Raw genomic sequence first — 20,159 nt, 5'->3', positions numbered from 1 at the left:
CCAATAGGGACCACTGGTTTGGAGCAATTTAAAACTAATTTGACACACTCACCTGATAAGCTTTGAGCTTCCCATTCTTAAGCATATTTGATTGCTCTGTTATAGTTTCATTAATATTATGAGCAACTGCATAATATGTGCTGGTGTCATAAGTGGTGTATTCATCATCTATTTCAGCTTTTGTCTAAAAATAAAACTAGTTAGAACCGGTCGATACTAGTTTTGGTAATATAAGAATTACATTGACTTTGTAGATGATATTCATGGAATTGTACAAAAATAAAAACAGTTGAATTTGTAAAATGACTAAAATATGGCTTATTTTAAAAACTTTACACTAATTTTAAAAAATATGCTTCCCGACTTTAAGAGAAATTTTTAAGCAAAAATGACAACAAATTTGTAGTATGGAAAAATGTAAGCTAGTTTTTAATAAAAAGTACATTTTTAAAAAAATTAAACATTACCAAAAAAACTTAAATATAAAAAGTTAAAAATGAATAAAAACAAGCATTCTCACGATATCAAGGTTCGGTTCTTCCTCCGTCACTTTTTCCTCTTCTTTCACTTCTTCCTCTTTTTGAGGCTCCTATAATTTACATTATATTAACATTATGATGTCATAATAAAACAACTGCTCCTACCTCCTCCTCCTCCTCTTCATCCTCACTTTCAACTCTTGGAGCAACCTAGAGATCAATAAAAAGTTCATAAAATATAGATATAGTTATAACTTAATTTTTAAAAACACAAATTTTATTATGATTTTTTATTATTAAAAAAGCCACCAGTGTTTCTCACTAAAAGAACAAACAAAAAACGCTTGGAAACACTCTAAGATTAAACTGATGAAAATTACCTGGAAGTTGGGATGCATATCAAGCCATGCATCGAGGTTGGAAAACTTTGGAGCTTTTTCTCCCTGGAGGACTTCTCCTGTCTCCGTGTTCTTCACGGCAACGTGACGATCAACATCATTGCTCTGCTCCTCCTGGAGAAAGATATGGAAAAATTTATTAAAGGTAAACATTTTTTTTTAAGACAAAATAATAAAAAATTAGATTCAAATTAAAAGCAATAAAGTAAAACAGTTGCGAAAATATGTTATATATTACTTGTGGTAAGATGGGTCAATAACAAAAAACAAATTAAGTTTAAAGGATAAACTTTCATTCCACCTCTGTTTTCTTCTTCTTTCTCTTCCCTTTCTTCTTAGCGAGAGCGAACTTATGCTCCTTGACAAGCTTCACGATATTTCGAATATATTCATCTGTTTGTCCAAGAAGATAAGCGAGCCTCTTGTCTTTCTTTGCATCAATTAACTTCCTGTAGCCTTCCTCATCTTCCGCCTGTTGGAGCAAGACTTTTATTTTTAAAATAAGGAAGGAGCAGTGTTTCCATTTAAAAAGGACAGTGTTGCCTAAAAGAAGAAATAAGGAGCAGTGTTTCCATTTAAAAAGGGCAGTATTGCCTAAAAAGAAGAATAGGGAGCAGTGTTTTCATTTAAAAAGGGCAGTGTTGCCTAAAAGAAAGAATAAGGAGCAGTGTTTCCATTCAGAAAGGGCAGTCTTGGCGAACCAAAAACTGGATGTTGATTTTAACAAGTATACAAGATGAGTGTTTAAAAATAAGCAGGGTTTTTAAGTTAAAAAGTGCAGTGTTGCAAAATTTAAATAAAAAAGTAAGGTTGCAGAATTTCCAGTGTTGCAAAACCTTTGTAATTTGTGCTACCAAAAAGATTCACAGAACTTTATTACTGCCATCTAGTCTTACCATAAGTCTCCTCATTCTCTCCTTTTCAATTCTCTCTTCCTCCTTTCTTTGCTCACGTTCAGTGTTAGCATGATATAACAGGATTGCTTTGTGAATCTTGTTTGTCTATTTAAAATATTACAGTCAGAATATTAAAAACACTGAAAACTATTTCTGTTATACTACCGGCAAAAATATTACAAATATTACAGTTAATATATTTCAAAACACTAAAAGACTACAAGACATTTTAAAACAAAAACTGTACATAAAAACTTAATATAATAATTTAATACTTTCTATTGTTTTCAAGAATATAAAAAAATATGTTACGTGTTATTAACAAGTGTTTAACCTCTAAATCACTTTATTTTTGTTGTGATTACATAAACCTACGAAAAACCAATAAAAATCATATTTAGAAATTAGAACACCATAAGACTAAACGCATTATAATACCGCAAGTGGTACGTTTGCAACTCCAATGTATTCGTATTACATCTTAGCAGTAACCTACCTTAGCAGCAACATTTCGATGAAATTCTTTGAAATCCTTAGCATGCTGCAACACACTCTGTAAGAAATCATGGTGTTTTTGCTTCCTTCTCTTGTCAGCTTCCAATTTCTGAGCTTTCTCAAGTTTTTCAGTCAACCGAGCTTCACGTAGGGTCTGGAGAAGTAAAACATATTATTTTGATGTATTACTGCTTTCCACGTATCTGACCCTGATCTGGTTCATAGAGTTGAATGATTCTTGTATAAAAAAAACAATAAGGATCTAGTGCCGTAAAATGTAACAGACAAAAATCCAGTCCTACCAATTTTTGGTGTATGGGTTGACAATTTAGAAAACTCATAAGAGACTATTAGATTGAAGCAAATACTGTTAAATACCCATGGACAGATATGCCCACAATGGTAGAAGTGATGAGTCTCACACTTGTAAACTATGGGCCAGAAGACTTTATATCTATTGTAGCCCATTTTTAAAACAGTACAGCGATAATTCTATCTAGCACTCCAGAACTGTGGGTTCACTATTTACTATAGTCTTGGAAATACTGAATAAATAATTGCATTTACTTGTCGTTTCACACGCTTGTATGCTTTCGCATTCAATGCAGTTTCCAATGTAGTATCACGTCTCATAGCTCCAAGCACTTCTTGCCGAAGTTGTTTTTGGAAACCTGAAATAAACAAGTTAAACACACTATTGGAATAAGACACTGACAATGCAATTTAGGCCAAATATATATCTCTTATATTATACAATTTGTTGGACCTGATTTTTGTCTGTTATGTATTTTGTAGCACCAGATGGTGACCGTGTTTCTTTACACAAGTATTGTCCTGCTATACGAGCACCAGATCTGGGTGAGATTCACCAAATTTATTTAGTTTAAGCAAATATAATGCATACCCAGCATACGAAGTGCTTTCAATTCAATGGTTGCTTTCATTCTTAAATCATCTGGTATATTTGCCGGCACACTTTGTAATTCACTTATACGCTGAGCAATTCTGGCTTCGATTCTAAGTACAAATACTAATTGTAAACTCAAAAAAGATAAAAACACAAAATAAAAGAAATATCGGTTACTATTAACTAATCAAATTAGTTGTAAATTAAAGACATTTTTCAATCAACTTTTAGCAGAAATATATGTCTTAATTTGATTTTGAAAAGGCACTCCTACATTATTCTTATAGAAAATACATCGTAAATTTTACAATATAATCACATCTTAGTTAAATGGTTTCAATTGTTATAGAAAAAGAAAAAATATATAATTTGTTTGAAAACTGTACAAATACTTTGAAGAACTCATGCCCGCTGCCAAACTTTCACCTGTTTTCTCGCTCCAGAAGTAAAAGGTTCGGATCGATGCCTTCCGGTTTCTTGATGGGAGTGATCTTGCTCGTCTTTGGAGGCATTTGGAGGAGAGAGGCGAGGTCCTGGGGAGGAGGAGGAGCAGCTGGAGATGCCTTGGCTGGAGACTGGAAGAAAAGAGGAGATTTCAAGGAATATGGAAGTAACACATGGACAGTGGAGCAGACAGGAGGGAAGTAGTTGAAAAAATATATATAAAATATAGATTATACTATAATGTGCTAAGATGTTTTATCCAATTTTATGGCTATTTGGTAGAAAACAATGAATTACAGAATTATTAAACCGTATTCTCTGGGAAATATTGCATACATACAGGGGATTTAAGTGATTGTATAATCTTTTTACTAACCTGGGTAGCATCAGGTGTCGTCCCCTCCGGTTTAGGGGTTGTAGAAGTGAGTTTGGGGGGTTCCGGAGTAGGGGTAGCTTCTGTGGTTGCAGGGGCTTGGTTTGAGGTTGAACTTGGGGGGTTTTGGCTCGCTGAAACAAGGTATAATATTGTATATAGTTAAAACAATATATAAAGGTGGCAATGTAAAAGTTCTTCCAGTATTAGGGTAAAAAAAATTAACACGTTTTTACTCTACTATTAAAGGTATCGACTAGTTTAAATAAATAAAAAGGAATAACAACTTAAAACTCTTTTTCTGGAAATAGTTTAAAATGTATAAGTTTTGAACTTACCATTTACAGGCAGTCGTTTCCCGATAGCATTCATGAGTTGTTCAGGTACAGGTTGTTGGCGTGCTAACATCTTGTATGCGACTATCTGTGCACGAAGTTGGTAGAGTTGTACTTGTGAGAACGCAGACCTGGGAAAGTATTGTACACGATGTATTTTGTCATACAGATTAATATTTATTATGTATTAACACCGTTCTTACAGATTTACTTGGGTAAAAATGAGGATGACTGTGTACCAGTTGGTATTTTTTATATAGGCAAGCTATTACCCCAAACTGATCTCAGTTTTTTAGAGATGTGCCGTGCCAATGTATCATTTTTCATTCTCAGCCGTAATGTGGACTAAGCTTTTACGACTTCGTCCCATTCTTTATTTTTAATACTTACTTTGGGTCAGTGGGGGGCTTGGTGGGGTCACCAGGTTGGCCCGTAGCAGGGGGTGTGGGGTTAACACGTGTATCGGGGCTTCCACTTACAGCAGGGTATGGTTGGGCACGGTTTGAACTGCCATAAACATTGCCTAAAAAATGGATTTTTAATCCTAAAGCAATTGGAGTATGTTGGCTAATAAAGGGGTTCAGAGATTTAAAAAAAATTGTCATGATCTTGTGTTACAAAACTTAACAGAAAAAATAAAAGTCCACCAATAGTTTAATAAAAAATAAATATTTTGCCTAAATGGCATCACCAGTCTCTCTTCAAATTAAAAAATATTCAGCTGTGACAGTAGAATTTTAGCATATCAAAAAGCATTGTAGCATTACTCACTTGGCGCCATGCTACTGGATTCTGCAGGAGGTGGTGGTCCAGATTGCTGCATTGAAGTTTAAAATATAAATGATATAAAATTATATTTAAATATATATGTATATATGTATACATAGTACTGTGGGGTAGGTTGGATACCAATAGCACATATATCCCATGTTTCCTGACTGTGTTTATGACAATTATCAACATTCTTTTAGAGTCTATATTTCTAAAAATATTATTTGTTTACTACCAAATAGGACCATAAAAAAGAATAAAAACATGGACCCTGTTTCCCCAACCAACTATAGCTAACAAGGTGTAAAAAGCCAATATAATTTAAGTCTAAATAAATGATAAAATAAGTTCAAATATACCTGAGGTGCAGCTGCTTCTCGTTGTTTTGCTTGTTGAAGCATGTGAACTAACTGGTGGTAACGTGGATCGTTTGTAAGCCCTTTTGCACTCATGGAATCAATGGCCTAAAAGAGATTGTATATTGTGTATGTGGAACATAATAATAGTTAGGTTTTGTCAAGTTTATGACACTTTATGGACCTTGACAAGTTACATATACGGTAAGTGGTAACTCGCAAGCAGGCACCCGGGGTGTAAAATCATTATTGAAACACTCAAGGTATAATCATTTTTGCTGCTCTGCCATGCGAAGGTAAATAATACTATTCTTAACAATGATACTGATAGACAAGAAAACACATTTATTTTAAAGAAACTAGCTTATGTTAATTTAATTCCAGTGGTTGCAAGTATATATTAAAGATGTTTTATATGTGAAACTTTCCATATTTATTTTCACCTGTTTCATGCCAGCAATATTGTCAGCAGAGTAGCTTTCTGGGTGGGGAGCCATGTAGCTTGGATCACTAGTTGGTGGGTACTGACTTGGGGGGTAAGCAGGATACTGGCCAGGTGCTGAATAACCCCCTTGGGGGCCTGAGGGTCCTTGTGGGTAACCGGAAGATGGGGGGTTGGGGGTTCCTGGATATCCAGGTTGGGTAGGATTGGCGGGGTATGTCGATGGGGTTTGGTTACCAGGTGGGTATGTTTGTGGGTGGTTTGGTGGGGCAGGGTACCCAGGTTGCTGCTGGGTTTGCGGGTAACTGGATGGGGCTGAATCTGGGTAGGTGGGTTGGGGTTGGTTGTGGGTAAAACTGGTAGGGGTTTGGTAAGATGCTTGGGGCGGCGTTGGGGCAGGGTATTGGCTAGAAGGGGGGCGGGTGTCGTTCACTGGTAATGGGTGTCCAGGTACTGGTGTGGGCATTGGGTGATGTTGTGGTGGATGCTGTTGATGTGGAGCAAGATCTTCACGATGGGGATATCCAACTATAGGATTAATAGAATATTTAAAGCTAAAAGGCTGGTATAAAGTCAACTCCATTTTGACTGAATTCTTAGTCATCTGTGATATCCAACTACAGGTGAAAGACTAGTACATTGTTAACTTCATTTTGTGTGAATTTGTCGGCCATTATTTGTCTGTACACTAATGTGAGGCCAAGTACCGCATTGAATGTAACTTAACTGTTCTTAAGTGTTACCACGTATAAATAACTTTGGGGGAATGTTTTTGTTAATTTAAGTCCAATTTTTATTTTTTTGTTTTAGAAGTTTGTTTGGGACCAATGCCTGTTGTACAAATTACAACTATTCACATTTTACAATCTATGCTCATAACTACCAACTACCACCACACCTTGGTTATGCTGTGGGTATTGAGAGTAACTCTGTGATTGCGGAAGTTGGTTGGGGTCTTGGGGAACTGCAGGAGGTGGGGCAGTTGAAAGTGCAGCACCCCCTGGAGCTTGGTTTACCCCAGTTTGGGGTAAATGGTTGGACCCAGGTGGGGCATTTGTAGGAGGGGCCTGTGCGTTTGAAGAGGCAGGAGACTGAAGTTGGTTTTCTGGTGGTGGCGCTTGCATTTTTCACACTTTTGTGTATTTAAAGCAGCATAAACATTGCTGTTGCCTAAATTAATGATAGACTAAGTTCTAAAAACGTAAAAAATTATAATTGGCTTTTTAATATCTTGTAATACGCGTGCATAAATATTAAAACAATGTTGGCCTTCATCTGCGCAATTTTATAAAATTAAATAAACTTGACCTCTTTTATACTAAAGCACTATGGCCACATGCACTATTTAAACCTTATAGACAGATACTGCGTGTATGATTAATAACAAAACGCGCTGGAATTGCACGCTTACCAAACAGACAGCGATAAAATCAAAGAAAACAAAAATATATCGCGAGAGAAAAAAAGCTTTGTGCGGAAGCCGGTAGGTGGCAGTAGCACAGCGCAGAAAGTCAATTGAATAGGGTCGCGGAGCTTGCAAATCGTCTACGAAACTTAGCAGATATACTGAACTTAAGGAAGAAGCGTACAACAATAAATGTATATTTTAATATGAACAAGACATCAAAATGTACGTAAATCTGTGAATAGTTAATCCACAAATAGTTACAATAAAATAAACATGTTATCCCTTACAATCTTACACGAAGCATAGAGAACAACAAATATATCATACATGCACAATTTAAACAGGTACAAACGCGATCACGATGCAAAAATAAATTCAAAATAAATTTTTATTCTTCTTCTACTTTCTTGTCCTCCAAACGACTCAACACCCAATCCCAATGGACAAAGTTTTCAGATAAAGTTGTCACCTGAAACATTAAAACTTAAACGGAAAATTTTTACAAGACATATACATAAAAGTCCTAATATAAATTGTGGACTGGGGTATTTATTTGATCCTAAATTAAACTGTAAGCTTGCTCTCTGTTTAAAATAATGTACAAAAAAGAGAATACATACCAGTTGGTTATACATAAGTAACAGATCTTGAAATTCTTCTGACACTTTATTCATTTCTTCCTACAAAAGATAAATATGTCAACAAACAATTATCATTATCAAGCTTTAAAAATAAACGCAGAAAATAATTACTGTAATACAGAGTGTTCGGAAAGTCACTGTACACTGTTATAATAATGTTTTAGGTAAACAGCTCATTGAGTTGTTTAGAAACAAAATAAGAAGGGTCCAAGCCTGTATTGATGCCAACAGGGTCAATTCCAATATCATTTATAATTGTCATTCATATTTACCTCCTAGATTATATACCAAAACATGTCTGTTGATAAATGCGACTTCCTAAACACCCTGTATACGGCAAGATTACATAAATATTTAAAGCGTCTACATACCATTTGATTAAGTTGTATGTGTTCAAGACTTGCCAGTCGTTTTTCATGTTTTGGAACACTCTGTATTTCTTGGCTGCCTAAAACTTTTGAAAGTCGTTCAATGGTGGTGAAATCTTCATGGGATTTTCGAATATCTTGTTCAGATGCTAAGATAGCTTCCTTTTCACATGTATTGTCCATTGAGATGGACTGAATGAAACCAGGAGATAAATACTCCACAATCTGTGGTACTGCAAAAGAGATAATTTTGTTATAATAGGCTCATTTTATTAGTGTAGGTAATATAGCATTACCCCTAACTCCTAACCACCAAAAATCCTCTAGTACGATGAAGATTAAGCTGGGGTAGGAGAAGTGTTACAGGTTGGTAGTTAGGGGTTGTAGGGGTTAATAGTTATAGTAGTTTAGCAGTCAGATAACATAGATGGAAGATTCTTTACTAGCACCCAAATACCAATACCTCTGTTAAAGACTTGCTTGAATCTTTCTCTGTCAGTTGCAGCCGATGTTAGCATGAAGTTAACCTTTTGTAAACTTGTCAATAACTAAAAACAGAATTAATTAGTTAAGCAAGCTATTTTATATCGTTTGTTATTGTATGATGTATAATCCTGTACTATTATTTTTTAAAAAACTCATTATATAAATTAAAAAAAAAAAAATTTAATTGACATGCTTTTTATACTAAATTTTTACAATAAAATGTTTGAATACCATAATTACGTAGTATTGTTTAGCAAAGCCAATTTCAACAAGATAGACTTACCGATTCGTCCTTTCCGTCTTTTGGTAAAACCCTTTTTTCGAGCTCCAAAACTCGTTCTTCTAAACTGGCCAACAACGCTTCTTCGGTCATTGTAATTAATATTGAGATCCCAAAAATATGTGATAAATTAACCCTTATTTACGAATTCCTAAACTTTGTTCAGTTTTATAATTTGGTGCTTTCCCTTTTTAAGGCGTATGTTTACACAGAAATATTACGCGAAGTCGCATTTGGGGACAGGTATTGATATATTTATTTTGGAGCATTCGATAAGACACAATTGGTTATCACATCAAATTATATTAATATTAAACATGGATAGCACGATAGCATTTAAAAGTAGTTTGAAATACTAAATCACACCAACGCATGATAATACAGCAACAATTAGAATTTGGTTAAATTTAGTTAGTACAGCATAAACTGTTAAAGTTACATAAATTACTTCATAATAAACTGGTAATGTTATATCAATTACTTCACAACTATATATAACTACAATGAATTGCATAGGACTAATTAAATTTGCGAGCTAAATCTGTTTCAAAGCTTCGCTTGCGACTTGAAGATAACTTCTAGCTTCTGTGCCAACATAATGTTACCAGACACCTTCATTTGACCTTTAAAGAAAGCCTAAAAAATAGATAGAGCAGGTAACAACAAAACATTTTATTAAAATGATTTATAAATCCGGATAAACTATGCCGATTCTACTACACAGAATGCCAAAGAAAGAAATTTGTATATAGATAACGTTTAATGTGCAGATATACCAAGGGACCTGGAATTTATCAGTTGTTGCACCATTATCTTAAAGTTAAAAACCTAAAATTGTCAGTGACCTGTTGTGGGTTTAGTGAGCCACTAAATATAGCCATAACATCATCATCTGATACTGTGACTGTGCATCCTGGTTTGCTTGCTTCTCCTTGCTTTATATAACCAGCATCCTTGGTCAAATTCATGTCTGTGTTACAATAAACAGTATGTTATGTAAGCAGCAAAATTGGAATATTTTTTCTGATTCCTCCATTCATACTTAGGATATTTTTAAAAACATCCTAAAACTGACTTCTAATTTTTAAAGCAGATGTTACAGCTTAATTTCAAATAAGCAACCGACAAAAACTTAGTTACCAACCGGTAATAAAATAATTTCTTACAAATCGCAATATAGGCAGAAAAAAACTTTTTTACTGCAGTATATTGCATAGAAATGCATACAACAGATTATGAAGTTACAAAACCTAACCCACCCCATGACTTGACCACTTTTCCATTCTTAGTAATATTCCATTGAAAAGAAGCATTCACTTTCCTTATAACATCAGGTGTAAGCCGATCAGCGGCTGCCTCAAACAATGCATCACTTAGCAGGGAACCAGCTACAGCCTGAAAACATTGGAATATGGCTTTTCAAAACTAGTTTATATTATACTGCTAAGAAGAGTGATAAACCTAGCATACCTAAACTCAAAAACGTAACACTATTCAAACAATGTGAATGTACTTGTTTTTTTCATACCAATTTATCTTCGCTGCCATTTGAGAGACAACTTAAAGTTATCATTCTTATTATAATCATTAAATCTGCACCACTTAAAAAAAAAACAGTTTGTAATTCTTTCCCATTGTTTGTTTTAACAACTGTTGTTTTGTTGCTATATATATTTTTTAATCTTAGCTACCGAAATCAAAGCTAAGAAAACTACCCATTAAACAACATAAGCTCACAAACCTTGGGCTCATCCACAATAGCTTCAGTAAGATCAATGTAAGCTCCAGATAAGCTTGGTTTTCCAGTTTCAGCAACTATAGTTTGGAAATGAATTCTGTTTCCTTCCTTCCACATCTCAGTACGGAGGGTTTGACCAGGAATCACTGGCTTTGCGAATCTAACCTATAAAAGTTGAATCTTAATAAAAATACTTTTCCTATAACAACATAATAAATAGAAAAGAAAAAAACTTCTTAGCTTGAAAAAATAGAATTCCAGTTTGTTTAAATAAAAAAGCAAAACTAAAAAAAACACATTAAAATTCTAGATCGTGCGAGATCTGGTGTTACGAAATACATAACAGACAAAAATTAAGTTTAACCAATTGTATAATAAAGTTATATTCGCCTAAATAGCATCATCAGTCTCTTACTCTAATAGAATTGTTATCATGCAAGTATTTTGCAGTTCAAACCTTGATAGCTTTAATCTTGGTTGGATCATTTCCTGCATATTTCTCCATAACATGGCGAGTGGAGAAACCAAACGAACATAAACCATGAAGTATAGGTTGTTTAAATCCACCCATGGCAGCAAAGGAAGGGTCAATATGTAATGGATTATTGTCTCCACTTAATCTGTACAAAGCAGCTTGATCGTTGCTTGTCTGCTGCTCAATAAAGGAATCAGGTTGTCGGTTTGGATGCTTCGCTACTGCCTGGAATAAAAAGCATTTTTTAGTAGGCTGGGGTAAGATGGTACATGTTTTTTATTTTATCGTCCTATTTAAAAGTAAAATTTATAATAGTAGGTTCAGGCAATATGTTCTATGTTTTTATTCTGTTTTAGCAAACCATTTGATAGTAACAAAGACTATTTACAGAATTATATAACTATATCCTAACATAAAAGCAAACTTGTTTTTATATTTACTTCTGTAAAGACTTTGCAATTGGAGTTTGTTTTCCATATCACAAACAGGGTTTTTCATTTACACACACACAAACACTATTATAATCTCACCTTTAAATGTTCTGAAGATCTCTTTCCATTGAAACCACCAGCTCCAACCACAAAAGTAACAAACTGGTTGTAAAAAACCTTTTCACCACTTTCGTCTTTAGTTACCACTGGAAAGTAGGTTTATATAAATGTAAATGGTTCAAAAATATAAAAAAAAAACTAAAAAACGTAAAATTATAAAAAAAAACTTAAAAATAAAAACCAACAAGTAAAAAACATTTATTAGGCCAAAGAATTTTAACACTTTGCCATTTAACACCCACCGTGAACTGTTTAATTTTGGGTGTTGGGGTAATGAGACAAACCTGGCCTAAATCCCAGGTCCTTGACAAGGACCTCACTCAAAAAGGATATAAAAAAATAAAGAATAAAAAGGTAAAACAAAATAACTTTTAACTATTTTTCCCAAAAAATGGTATGTCTCATTAAAATGAAGAGACAAACACACAAAAATACTTTTAAAATAAAATCTGTTGTTTTACCATCCATTATAATTGCAGCTCCAGATCCTTTATCCAACACATCAACTATGGTGGCTTGACTTGTAAGTTTCCCTTCTGTGGGGATTGGTTTGTAAAGTTCCAGGTATTGCTCACCATGAAGTATCTAGATTTTGGAACAGGTTAGTTATTATAGAGAACTTGAAGCATTTTTTTTTGAAGAAAATAAAAGGTTCATTAGAAAAATGTTAAAGAATTTTTTTAGTATTTTACTGAGTTTTACTGAAAAAAGCTTAAGTTTCAGTATTTTAAAAATTTAGTTAAAAAGAAAAAGAACAGCCAAAAGAACAGGAAAAATTTGTGAAACACTGAAAACCAGTACAACACAATATACATACTTGGGTCATATTGAATTCAAGTCCTTTCACATCTGCAATGAGCATTGAACTAAAAGCAGGGATGACGCCAAATGAAGGAAGAACAGAGAAATCCTCGTTCATTTCAAAGAGAAACTTTAGATGATCTTTCTGCTTTGTAGATGCTCCCACTAGAGGGGTACAAAGAGTTTACTAACTTTCCATGGTTTGGTTATGGTATGTTTAACTGTAACTTATAATTTAAGCTTGTAACTTAAGTTATATACATACGGTACAGAAAGTACTTTATGATCTTTTAAGCAGCTAAATGTGATTTTAATTTATTTTAAAAATATATTAAAGGTAATAAAATATTAACAAAAGGCCAAACTGTTTTAAATAAAATATAAAATGCAGATTAAAATTTTAAAATACTTCACACTTTGCCCAAATTTTTTATAAAACATTTATACATTTAGTTTTTGTACCTCCGAGAGCATATAGAATAACCTTGTTATGATCATGATAAGTAGTGACCGGTGCAAACTTATGCTGTTTGGCAAGCTTTGGTTTGATTGGATGAGATGAACCAAGGTCATTGTCGCCGGCCTGCACACGTTGCACGGCGCTGACACCCGCCATGACGGAGTCACCGATCGTCTGAAATGGTAAATAGTGAGTTAAAAATAAGTGATTTATTATAACTGTCTGAAATGTTACATTGGTTAAAAAAAATCTGAATTTTTTTTCGTTTTTTTCAATTTCAGAATGCATGCTGATAAAATTAGACAATTTATTGGTAAACTGGTAACCAATGCCTCTGCCACATAAATTTAGACAAAGTTTATGAGATTAAATTATGTTAAATTTGAGGGAGATTTAGAATATAAAATGCATGTTAACTTTATCTTTATAACAAGACATAAATTTAATAAATAATAAAACAAAATCTTTTGGAAAAGATGCAGCACCTCCAGAACTTCCCTTTCTGAAAAATCCACCACCTGCTCCCAGTTTTTCTTAATGTCCTCCGGGAGCATTGGTTTTCCCTCCTCTCTAAGGACTGCTCCCTTTGTCCTCTCCCATCTAAGTTTGCAAACATGTCCTCCAGACACCTCAAACACACCACCTGGAATTTGAAATTTGGACTATTGTTTAAACTAACTAAGACAGAAAACACTGTTTGTGGGCTAAATTGGAAAGTTGGCTTTTATTAGAATTTTTACCATTTTATTTTGTAAGGGTTTTAGTCTAAAAACATTTTTTGAAATTTTTGTGTTAATTTTGTGTCATTTTTGGCCTAATTTTTTGATTTTAACAATTATTCTTCCGCTAGTTATTTTCCCAAATCACCATGACCAAAACTGATACTTAAAACTGTCATACTTCTTTACATTACCATTAGAGTATATACATGGGAATTAAATTAAGGTCTATGTTATAAACATCATGTTACAATCCTACCTGTTTCCAAGCATGATTCATGGCAAAGATAGATCACTAGAGGCATGATGTACTCAATTTTCAAATCTTTGCCAACCTCTGAAAAGTCATTTTAGTAAACATAGTGCAATACTGCAAATTGTAACAGTCATATGTAGGCCTGAAGGCTGAAGTCCAAGTATATTTAACAAAATATTGGGATTTTAAGCGGGCTGTTTATAAAAAGGTATAGTACTTACTACTATGTAAACACAATCAAAACCAAATCCAACCAAACAAACAAAAACCAAGTCCAACCAATATAACATTAGATATATATTTTGCTTAAACGGCATCATCAGTCTTTTATTTAAATAGAACTGACAGTGTACTTAATAAGTTGTTAAAACATGTATCTATGTAACAGACCTGGTGGAATGAGTCCTTCAGTCAGTCTGGTCAGAGCATTTGGAGCAATAGTGTTAACACTGATGTTGTATTTCTTGCCTTCCAATTTAAGAGTGTTTGCAAAACCGATTAAACCCATTTTAGCTGGAAAATAAGCGATCAAAAAAGTGGATAGGATTTCTGCAAGTGATACATGATGTACCCTTTTACTTACTTTGAGTAAAAATTCTCCTGTTTTATGGTATTTTAGGGTTTTTAATAATGTTTTTCTCTGTTACATATATTACACAATTTTTTCATAAACAAAACTGTGCACCTCATTGGGGCCATAGTTACCACTATAAAGTAGGAAAAACTAACATAAATTCTGGTAAACAAAACAGTAAACTCCTATGGTAATACAACTGTTGTTGCCCTGCCACGCGGGAAGAAACAAGTTACATTCATTCAATGTTGCAAAATTAACCAACATACCAGCGCTGTAGTTGGATTGTCCATAGTTCCCATAAAGTCCCGATGCTGATGATGTCATAATGATGCGTCCGTAGTTCTGTGTCTTCATATGATTCCAAGCAGCTTTGGTGACGGAGTAACTTCCTCGGAGGTGGATCTTGTTTACTAAATCCCACTCATCATCACTCATCCTCATGAAGGAGCGATCTCGGAGGATACTGGAAGTTTGAGGATGTTTATAACGAAGGTCAGTGTTGACCAGCAACAATCAAAAAACATTTTTTATACAGGAAACACTGATGAAATTTGTGGGTTAAATACGATTAAGAAAGTTGGTCAACGAAATAAAATAAGTTTTTAAAAGGATGACTTACCCTGCATTGTTGATGACAATGTCTGCAAATAAAGAAATAGGATGTATTAGTTAAATCATCCACTTTTATAACTTTTTCTATCGTAACATAGTTAAAAGTTCAACAAAAGATGACATTTCAATGCTGTGTTAAAGTAGATGAGAACGAATGGTGTAAAACATTTTTGCAAAGACAGGAATGTTCTTAGTAATAAATGTTTATCTGTTAACCTTGTATGGTTAAAAAATGGTGTGTGTGTCTTTATTCTTTATAAACGGGATAGTAAATTTTTATGCTTAACAAAGTGCTTTTAATAAATTTTAAACACATGGTGTACGCACCTATACGGCCAAAGTTTTGCAGAGCAGTGTTAACAAGCTTCTCACCAAATTCAACAGAATCTGCAAGTAAAGGTTAATAATTAAACTCAATCAAGCAAGATACGTCTCTTATTGTTTGTACTGTGCCAACGTAATATGAATTATTACACTGCATACCATGACTCATGGTAGTATTAGTGTCAACTTTCAAATACAACAGACACGTATTTTTATGCGGATTAGTTTAAATAAATATTTAAAAAACAAATTTTTTTAATTTTTAAATATTAATTAAATTTTTATTTTTAAATATTAATTATAGTAATCTATTTTGGACGGAGCACTTAGAGGATTATTTGCAATCTGGAACAATATTTGTAACTAAAACTGCAAAACATACCATATTGATTAAGTTTTTATTTTGCCAAAGAATGTTTTTCACCAATGTTTTTCTCTAAATGCCAACAATCATCATAAATAAAGTTCATATATTACAATCTGGAATCTATCACCAACCCACCATAATTAGCAACAGCCGTTCCACCGAGTTTTCGAATCTCGTCCACCACTTGGTCGGCCACTTTTGCTGAGCTCCCTACCCCACCCGGTGTTGAACCAAGATCGTTGACTAAAAAAGCAACAAATTTAAACACTATATTTAAACAAGAGACTGACAATGCCATTCAGGCGAAATATATAGGCCTATCTCTTATTATATAAAATTTGCTGGACTTGATTTTCATATGTTAGGTAATTTGTGCACCAGATCCTGACTGTGCTTCTTTACACAAGAATCGTCCTGCCATATGAGCAACAGATCTGGGTAAGATTTACGAAATTTATATCAGCTAAACCAATGTTGTGTCGGTTGTATTTCAAATGCTTATGTATCTCACCAACAACAGATGCTCCTCTTTTTGCGAATTCCAGCGCATAGCATTTTCCGAGACCTGAAATGAATTAAATGTAACTTAGTTATGTTTGTCAGGACACATATAGCATGCGTATTCAGTTTCATAGAACTCGTAATTGTTTTTTAAACTCGAAGCTGGAGGCACTTTAATTACTGTGCAACAGCACTAGACAAAATACAGGTTAACATTGTCTCAAAATAGTCTTGTTAAGCATCTAAGGTTATTTATAGGTACGATGCTTGTCGTTTTTAACAACTATTGAGTTAAAACGTTTAGCATAATATGATTGCCCCTAATTCACTCTACACAACATTACAACAAAAACCAACCTGCACCAGCGCCTGTGATCAAGACCACTTTACCATCGAACCTTAGTTCACTCATATTTCCTCTGAGAGAGCAAAAACTTCCAGAAACAATGACAGAAAAGAGCAACGAAGCTGCGAATGAAACAAATATACCGTGTGTACTAAGGCGTGACCGGTTTGTTATACCCACGTGATGCCTAGGGACTTCCCCTTTTACAAAACTCCCAGCATGTTTTCAATCCAACGTTAAAACAAATTTAGAATGATATGACATAATTCAAAGGTACTGTGTAAGTTTATAACGCTCTGTAAACGAAAATGGCTCTAAGAATTAACCTTCGCTGCGTGCTGTGTAACAATTTTGGTACCAATTTGTCGATTTTTCGGTTCAAGAGCAGAGCTCCAAAACAAAAACGATACAAATTGTTTCGGCAACGTTCTGACCCGGTGGAAATAGCAAAGGAATATTTTGACCTTAACTATGTGAAGCATATAAAGCAAGAATGGCCCTCAGTGAGGTGCGCAATGCAGTCAAGGAAAAAATACTGTGCCGTTCTCAATAACTTTACAAACACTGAGGTTTATATGCAAGAGCTACATGCTTCAGGGGCCTACAATTTTGTGGAAAAACTCCACAAAAATTCGGCCAAAATGGCAAAAGAGTTAGAGGATAAGATAAAGAGGATTGAAGAAGAGTTATCACAAAGTGATGGGGAAGAGGAAGAGCTAATCTTAGAGGTCCAGAGATTGGAAGTGATGATGAAAGAGTACGAGGAGCTACAAAAAGTTTGTTATGGCGTCCGTGCATATGTTTATAATAAAGGAGACATTACTGAGTTTGAGAATCCTCACTCCATCAAAGAGTCCTCCCTACTCCCGAGCTTCCTCCTGGATGCGGGATCGCTCCTCCCAGTTTTATCCCTTGATCCTCAACCTGGAGACAGCATCTTGGACATGTGTTCTGCTCCCGGAGGAAAATTAAATGTGATGATGCAAGCAATTGGAGATTCAGGTTTTGTCTGCTTTTAACTTAATATTTTTAAAACAAATGTTTTTATAACAGCACTAATCAAGAACAAACAAAGTTTCTCAAATAAAAATAGACTGTTCTTACAGTCACTTTAAAAATTCTATTATGAAGAATAGATATATATTTAATCCTGTACAAATTTTTTTTAATTTTTCTATGTTTAATTTTTTTTATTGATTTCTTGTTATCTAAATAAAAAAACTAAGGTCACAAACTATATTTCCTAAAGGTCGGATTGTGGCGAACGACATCAACACAAAACGAGTGACACGTGTCAAAAATGTATACAAGGAATACATACCAAAGCAATTTTCTGTTGAAAAGTTTGTCAAAATTGTTAAGTTCGATGCCACACAATGGACTGAAATAGAAACTGAAGCGTATGACAAGGTGGTAAACTTTTGATATTTTGATTAACCTAACTCACCAACTATATATTATAACTAGAAACTAGCATTTCTAAATTCTGAAGTCCACAACTGCAACAACTGAGCGGTTGATAAGGTGAAATGGTGATATTTTTAATTATTCTATCCCACACTAAATAGGCTATGATGTAACTAGCATTTTTATTACTTCACAATTACTCTGACCTAGCTCCCTTATGGGGTTGTTTAAGTTGTCAGCCAAACATAATAAAAAAAACAATTACCTTCAACAAGTGTATGAAACAGAACATTTATGTTATAACGAATGTCATTTTTCGGCCACGTGAGAATAAATAAGTTCCATTCATTCATTTAACTCAACGTTACAGGTTCTAGTTGATGTTCCTTGTACAAATGATCGTCACTCCCTCTATGTATCCGATCGTGAAACAGATAATATATTTTCAACATTACGTAAAAGGGAGCGAGCACAACTGCCTCACCTACAATGTCAACTGTTAAAGTAGATACACAATTCTCTGTTCTTTAAATTTATGTTTAAAAAAATAAACGTTTTTTTATTTGTTTTGTTAAATTTAGGTCTTGTTGTCTTAATACTTTTTAATAAGATAACGTTGCAAAGCTGAGATTGCTGTACTACATATTATGAATTAAATATACAACCTACATGCCCAATGCTAAAAGCATCAGCAACCATGCACTCTATTTAGCATATTTAATGCAAATAACTTTAATGTTACTTATAAGCCATATGTCCTTGCTAAACCTTTTAACTGTGGTCCTATTTCCTTGAACAAAGCTAAGTCTGGGTTTAATGCTGCTTTAGATATAAGCTATCATACTCTTACTTGTTTATTATGCATCGGTGTATGTTTATGTTAACAATATACTTATTATAGAAATGCTATACTTGCCTGCCGTCCGAATGGAACAATTGTATATTCTACATGCACTGCTTCTCCACTGCAGAATGAATTTGTTGTTCAGTATGCAGTTCAGGTAAACCTACAAATATATACACATTTCTAGACTAACAACTATAACCAGGCCTTCTGCATAATATATTCTATTGTATATGGATAATGACCTGCAGCGTGACAGGCTGACAGCACCATGGAACCTGAGATTTAGGCCAGAGTTGGCTCATTACCCCAAAACCCAGGGTACTACTAGCACCTCAAACAACATCTGTCTAAATCCCTTATATGTAGAAGATTGCGCATTAAAATACCCCAACAGTAACATACATGGTAACTCGTAAGCTGGCATGAGGTGTATAAATGACAAGAGGTATACAAATATGAATAACAAGGTGTATAAAAAAGCACACCCGTATTATAACGACTGTTGTTTCCCAGCCACATGAAGATAAAGCAGGTTACATTCATTATTTTATTAATTTAAAACTTGTATTTTTAGGAGTTAATGGACCAACACAGTATATCATGTGAGGTACAGAATACAAGAACATTGGTTGATTTATTAAAGGATGAATTCTATTTTCTTACCTCAACCTCACTTGGCGAACTTGTAATTCCTAAGCTTGATGCGAATTTTGGTCCAATGTACTTCTGTAAACTTAGGCGCTTACCAAATTAATAATAAAAGTTTTCTTCTTCTGTAAAGACTTTCTGAAACTATGCCCCCAAACAGTTAGTAGTCTGGGATATTTATTTTTATATATCGTAGCACGAAAAATAATTATTTCAAAAATACTCCTTACAAAAAACTAAAAGGGTTTCCTAAATAAAATTGCTTACCAAAATTAAATAAAACCCCTAACAAAAAACTAAATAACACAGACTGTTTGCTTCCTTAAACTATCTAATCTTTTGTTACTTGCTCTCTCTGAAACACTAAACTGCTACCCTGTTAGCAATGCAATGGATCATACAACTACCAGCTGATCAATGTCTCTATCTTTAGTCTTGTAGCAGTAACAAC

At 34.0% G+C, this 20,159-nt stretch overlaps 4 protein-coding genes across 4 annotated transcripts in view; 1 reads left to right on the top strand and 3 right to left on the bottom strand.

Annotated features, from left to right (window-relative positions):
* Nucleotides 1-7,085, bottom strand: part of LOC100180321 (probable global transcription activator SNF2L2) — a 13,907-nt gene extending 6,822 nt beyond the window's left edge. The window contains exons 1-17 of the mRNA XM_026839042.1: nt 6,795-7,085; nt 5,898-6,424; nt 5,458-5,562; nt 5,099-5,144; nt 4,718-4,850; nt 4,331-4,458; nt 3,996-4,126; nt 3,602-3,750; nt 3,173-3,285; nt 2,836-2,939; nt 2,270-2,422; nt 1,774-1,878; nt 1,179-1,349; nt 860-991; nt 644-689; nt 521-591; nt 36-184 (exon numbers count right to left, since the gene is read on the bottom strand). Of these exons, the coding sequence (XP_026694843.1) occupies nt 36-184; nt 521-591; nt 644-689; nt 860-991; nt 1,179-1,349; nt 1,774-1,878; nt 2,270-2,422; nt 2,836-2,939; nt 3,173-3,285; nt 3,602-3,750; nt 3,996-4,126; nt 4,331-4,458; nt 4,718-4,850; nt 5,099-5,144; nt 5,458-5,562; nt 5,898-6,424; nt 6,795-7,020 (2,489 nt within the window). The 5' untranslated portion in view covers nt 7,021-7,085. The remainder of the gene's footprint in view (nt 1-35; nt 185-520; nt 592-643; nt 690-859; nt 992-1,178; nt 1,350-1,773; nt 1,879-2,269; nt 2,423-2,835; nt 2,940-3,172; nt 3,286-3,601; nt 3,751-3,995; nt 4,127-4,330; nt 4,459-4,717; nt 4,851-5,098; nt 5,145-5,457; nt 5,563-5,897; nt 6,425-6,794) is intronic.
* A 397-nt stretch (nt 7,086-7,482) lies between these two features.
* LOC100177191 lies at nt 7,483-9,255 on the bottom strand. The gene is made up of 5 exons (XM_002124353.5): nt 9,083-9,255; nt 8,777-8,861; nt 8,317-8,546; nt 7,925-7,984; nt 7,483-7,773 (listed from the first exon to the last, which is right to left on the bottom strand). Exons 1-5 carry the CDS (start codon nt 9,170-9,172, stop codon nt 7,693-7,695), a joined length of 546 nt encoding a protein of 181 aa, XP_002124389.1. The 5' UTR covers nt 9,173-9,255; the 3' UTR covers nt 7,483-7,692.
* A 56-nt stretch (nt 9,256-9,311) lies between these two features.
* Nucleotides 9,312-17,026, bottom strand: LOC100187421 (peroxisomal multifunctional enzyme type 2). The gene is made up of 18 exons (XM_002124747.4): nt 16,818-17,026; nt 16,471-16,524; nt 16,095-16,202; nt 15,596-15,655; nt 15,276-15,297; nt 14,923-15,119; nt 14,470-14,592; nt 14,083-14,160; nt 13,590-13,747; nt 13,107-13,278; nt 12,661-12,809; nt 12,305-12,428; nt 11,823-11,929; nt 11,275-11,517; nt 10,821-10,982; nt 10,339-10,474; nt 9,925-10,049; nt 9,312-9,715 (listed from the first exon to the last, which is right to left on the bottom strand). The coding sequence occupies exons 1-18, from the start codon at nt 16,870-16,872 to the stop codon at nt 9,626-9,628; spliced, it is 2,163 nt and encodes a 720-aa protein (XP_002124783.1). The 5' UTR covers nt 16,873-17,026; the 3' UTR covers nt 9,312-9,625.
* LOC100185036 (5-methylcytosine rRNA methyltransferase NSUN4-like) lies at nt 17,025-20,119 on the top strand. The gene is made up of 5 exons (XM_002124634.4): nt 17,025-17,808; nt 18,056-18,216; nt 18,584-18,717; nt 19,115-19,214; nt 19,635-20,119. Exons 1-5 carry the CDS (start codon nt 17,115-17,117, stop codon nt 19,812-19,814), a joined length of 1,269 nt encoding a protein of 422 aa, XP_002124670.1. The 5' UTR covers nt 17,025-17,114; the 3' UTR covers nt 19,815-20,119.
* Nucleotides 20,120-20,159: the final 40 nt, after the last annotated feature.

The sequence above is a fragment of the Ciona intestinalis genome, unplaced genomic scaffold (genome assembly GCF_000224145.3).
Source record: "Ciona intestinalis unplaced genomic scaffold, KH HT000144.2, whole genome shotgun sequence".
Classification (NCBI taxonomy): Eukaryota; Metazoa; Chordata; class Ascidiacea; order Phlebobranchia; family Cionidae; genus Ciona; species Ciona intestinalis.
This window is presented reverse-complemented; position numbering and strand designations above follow the sequence as displayed.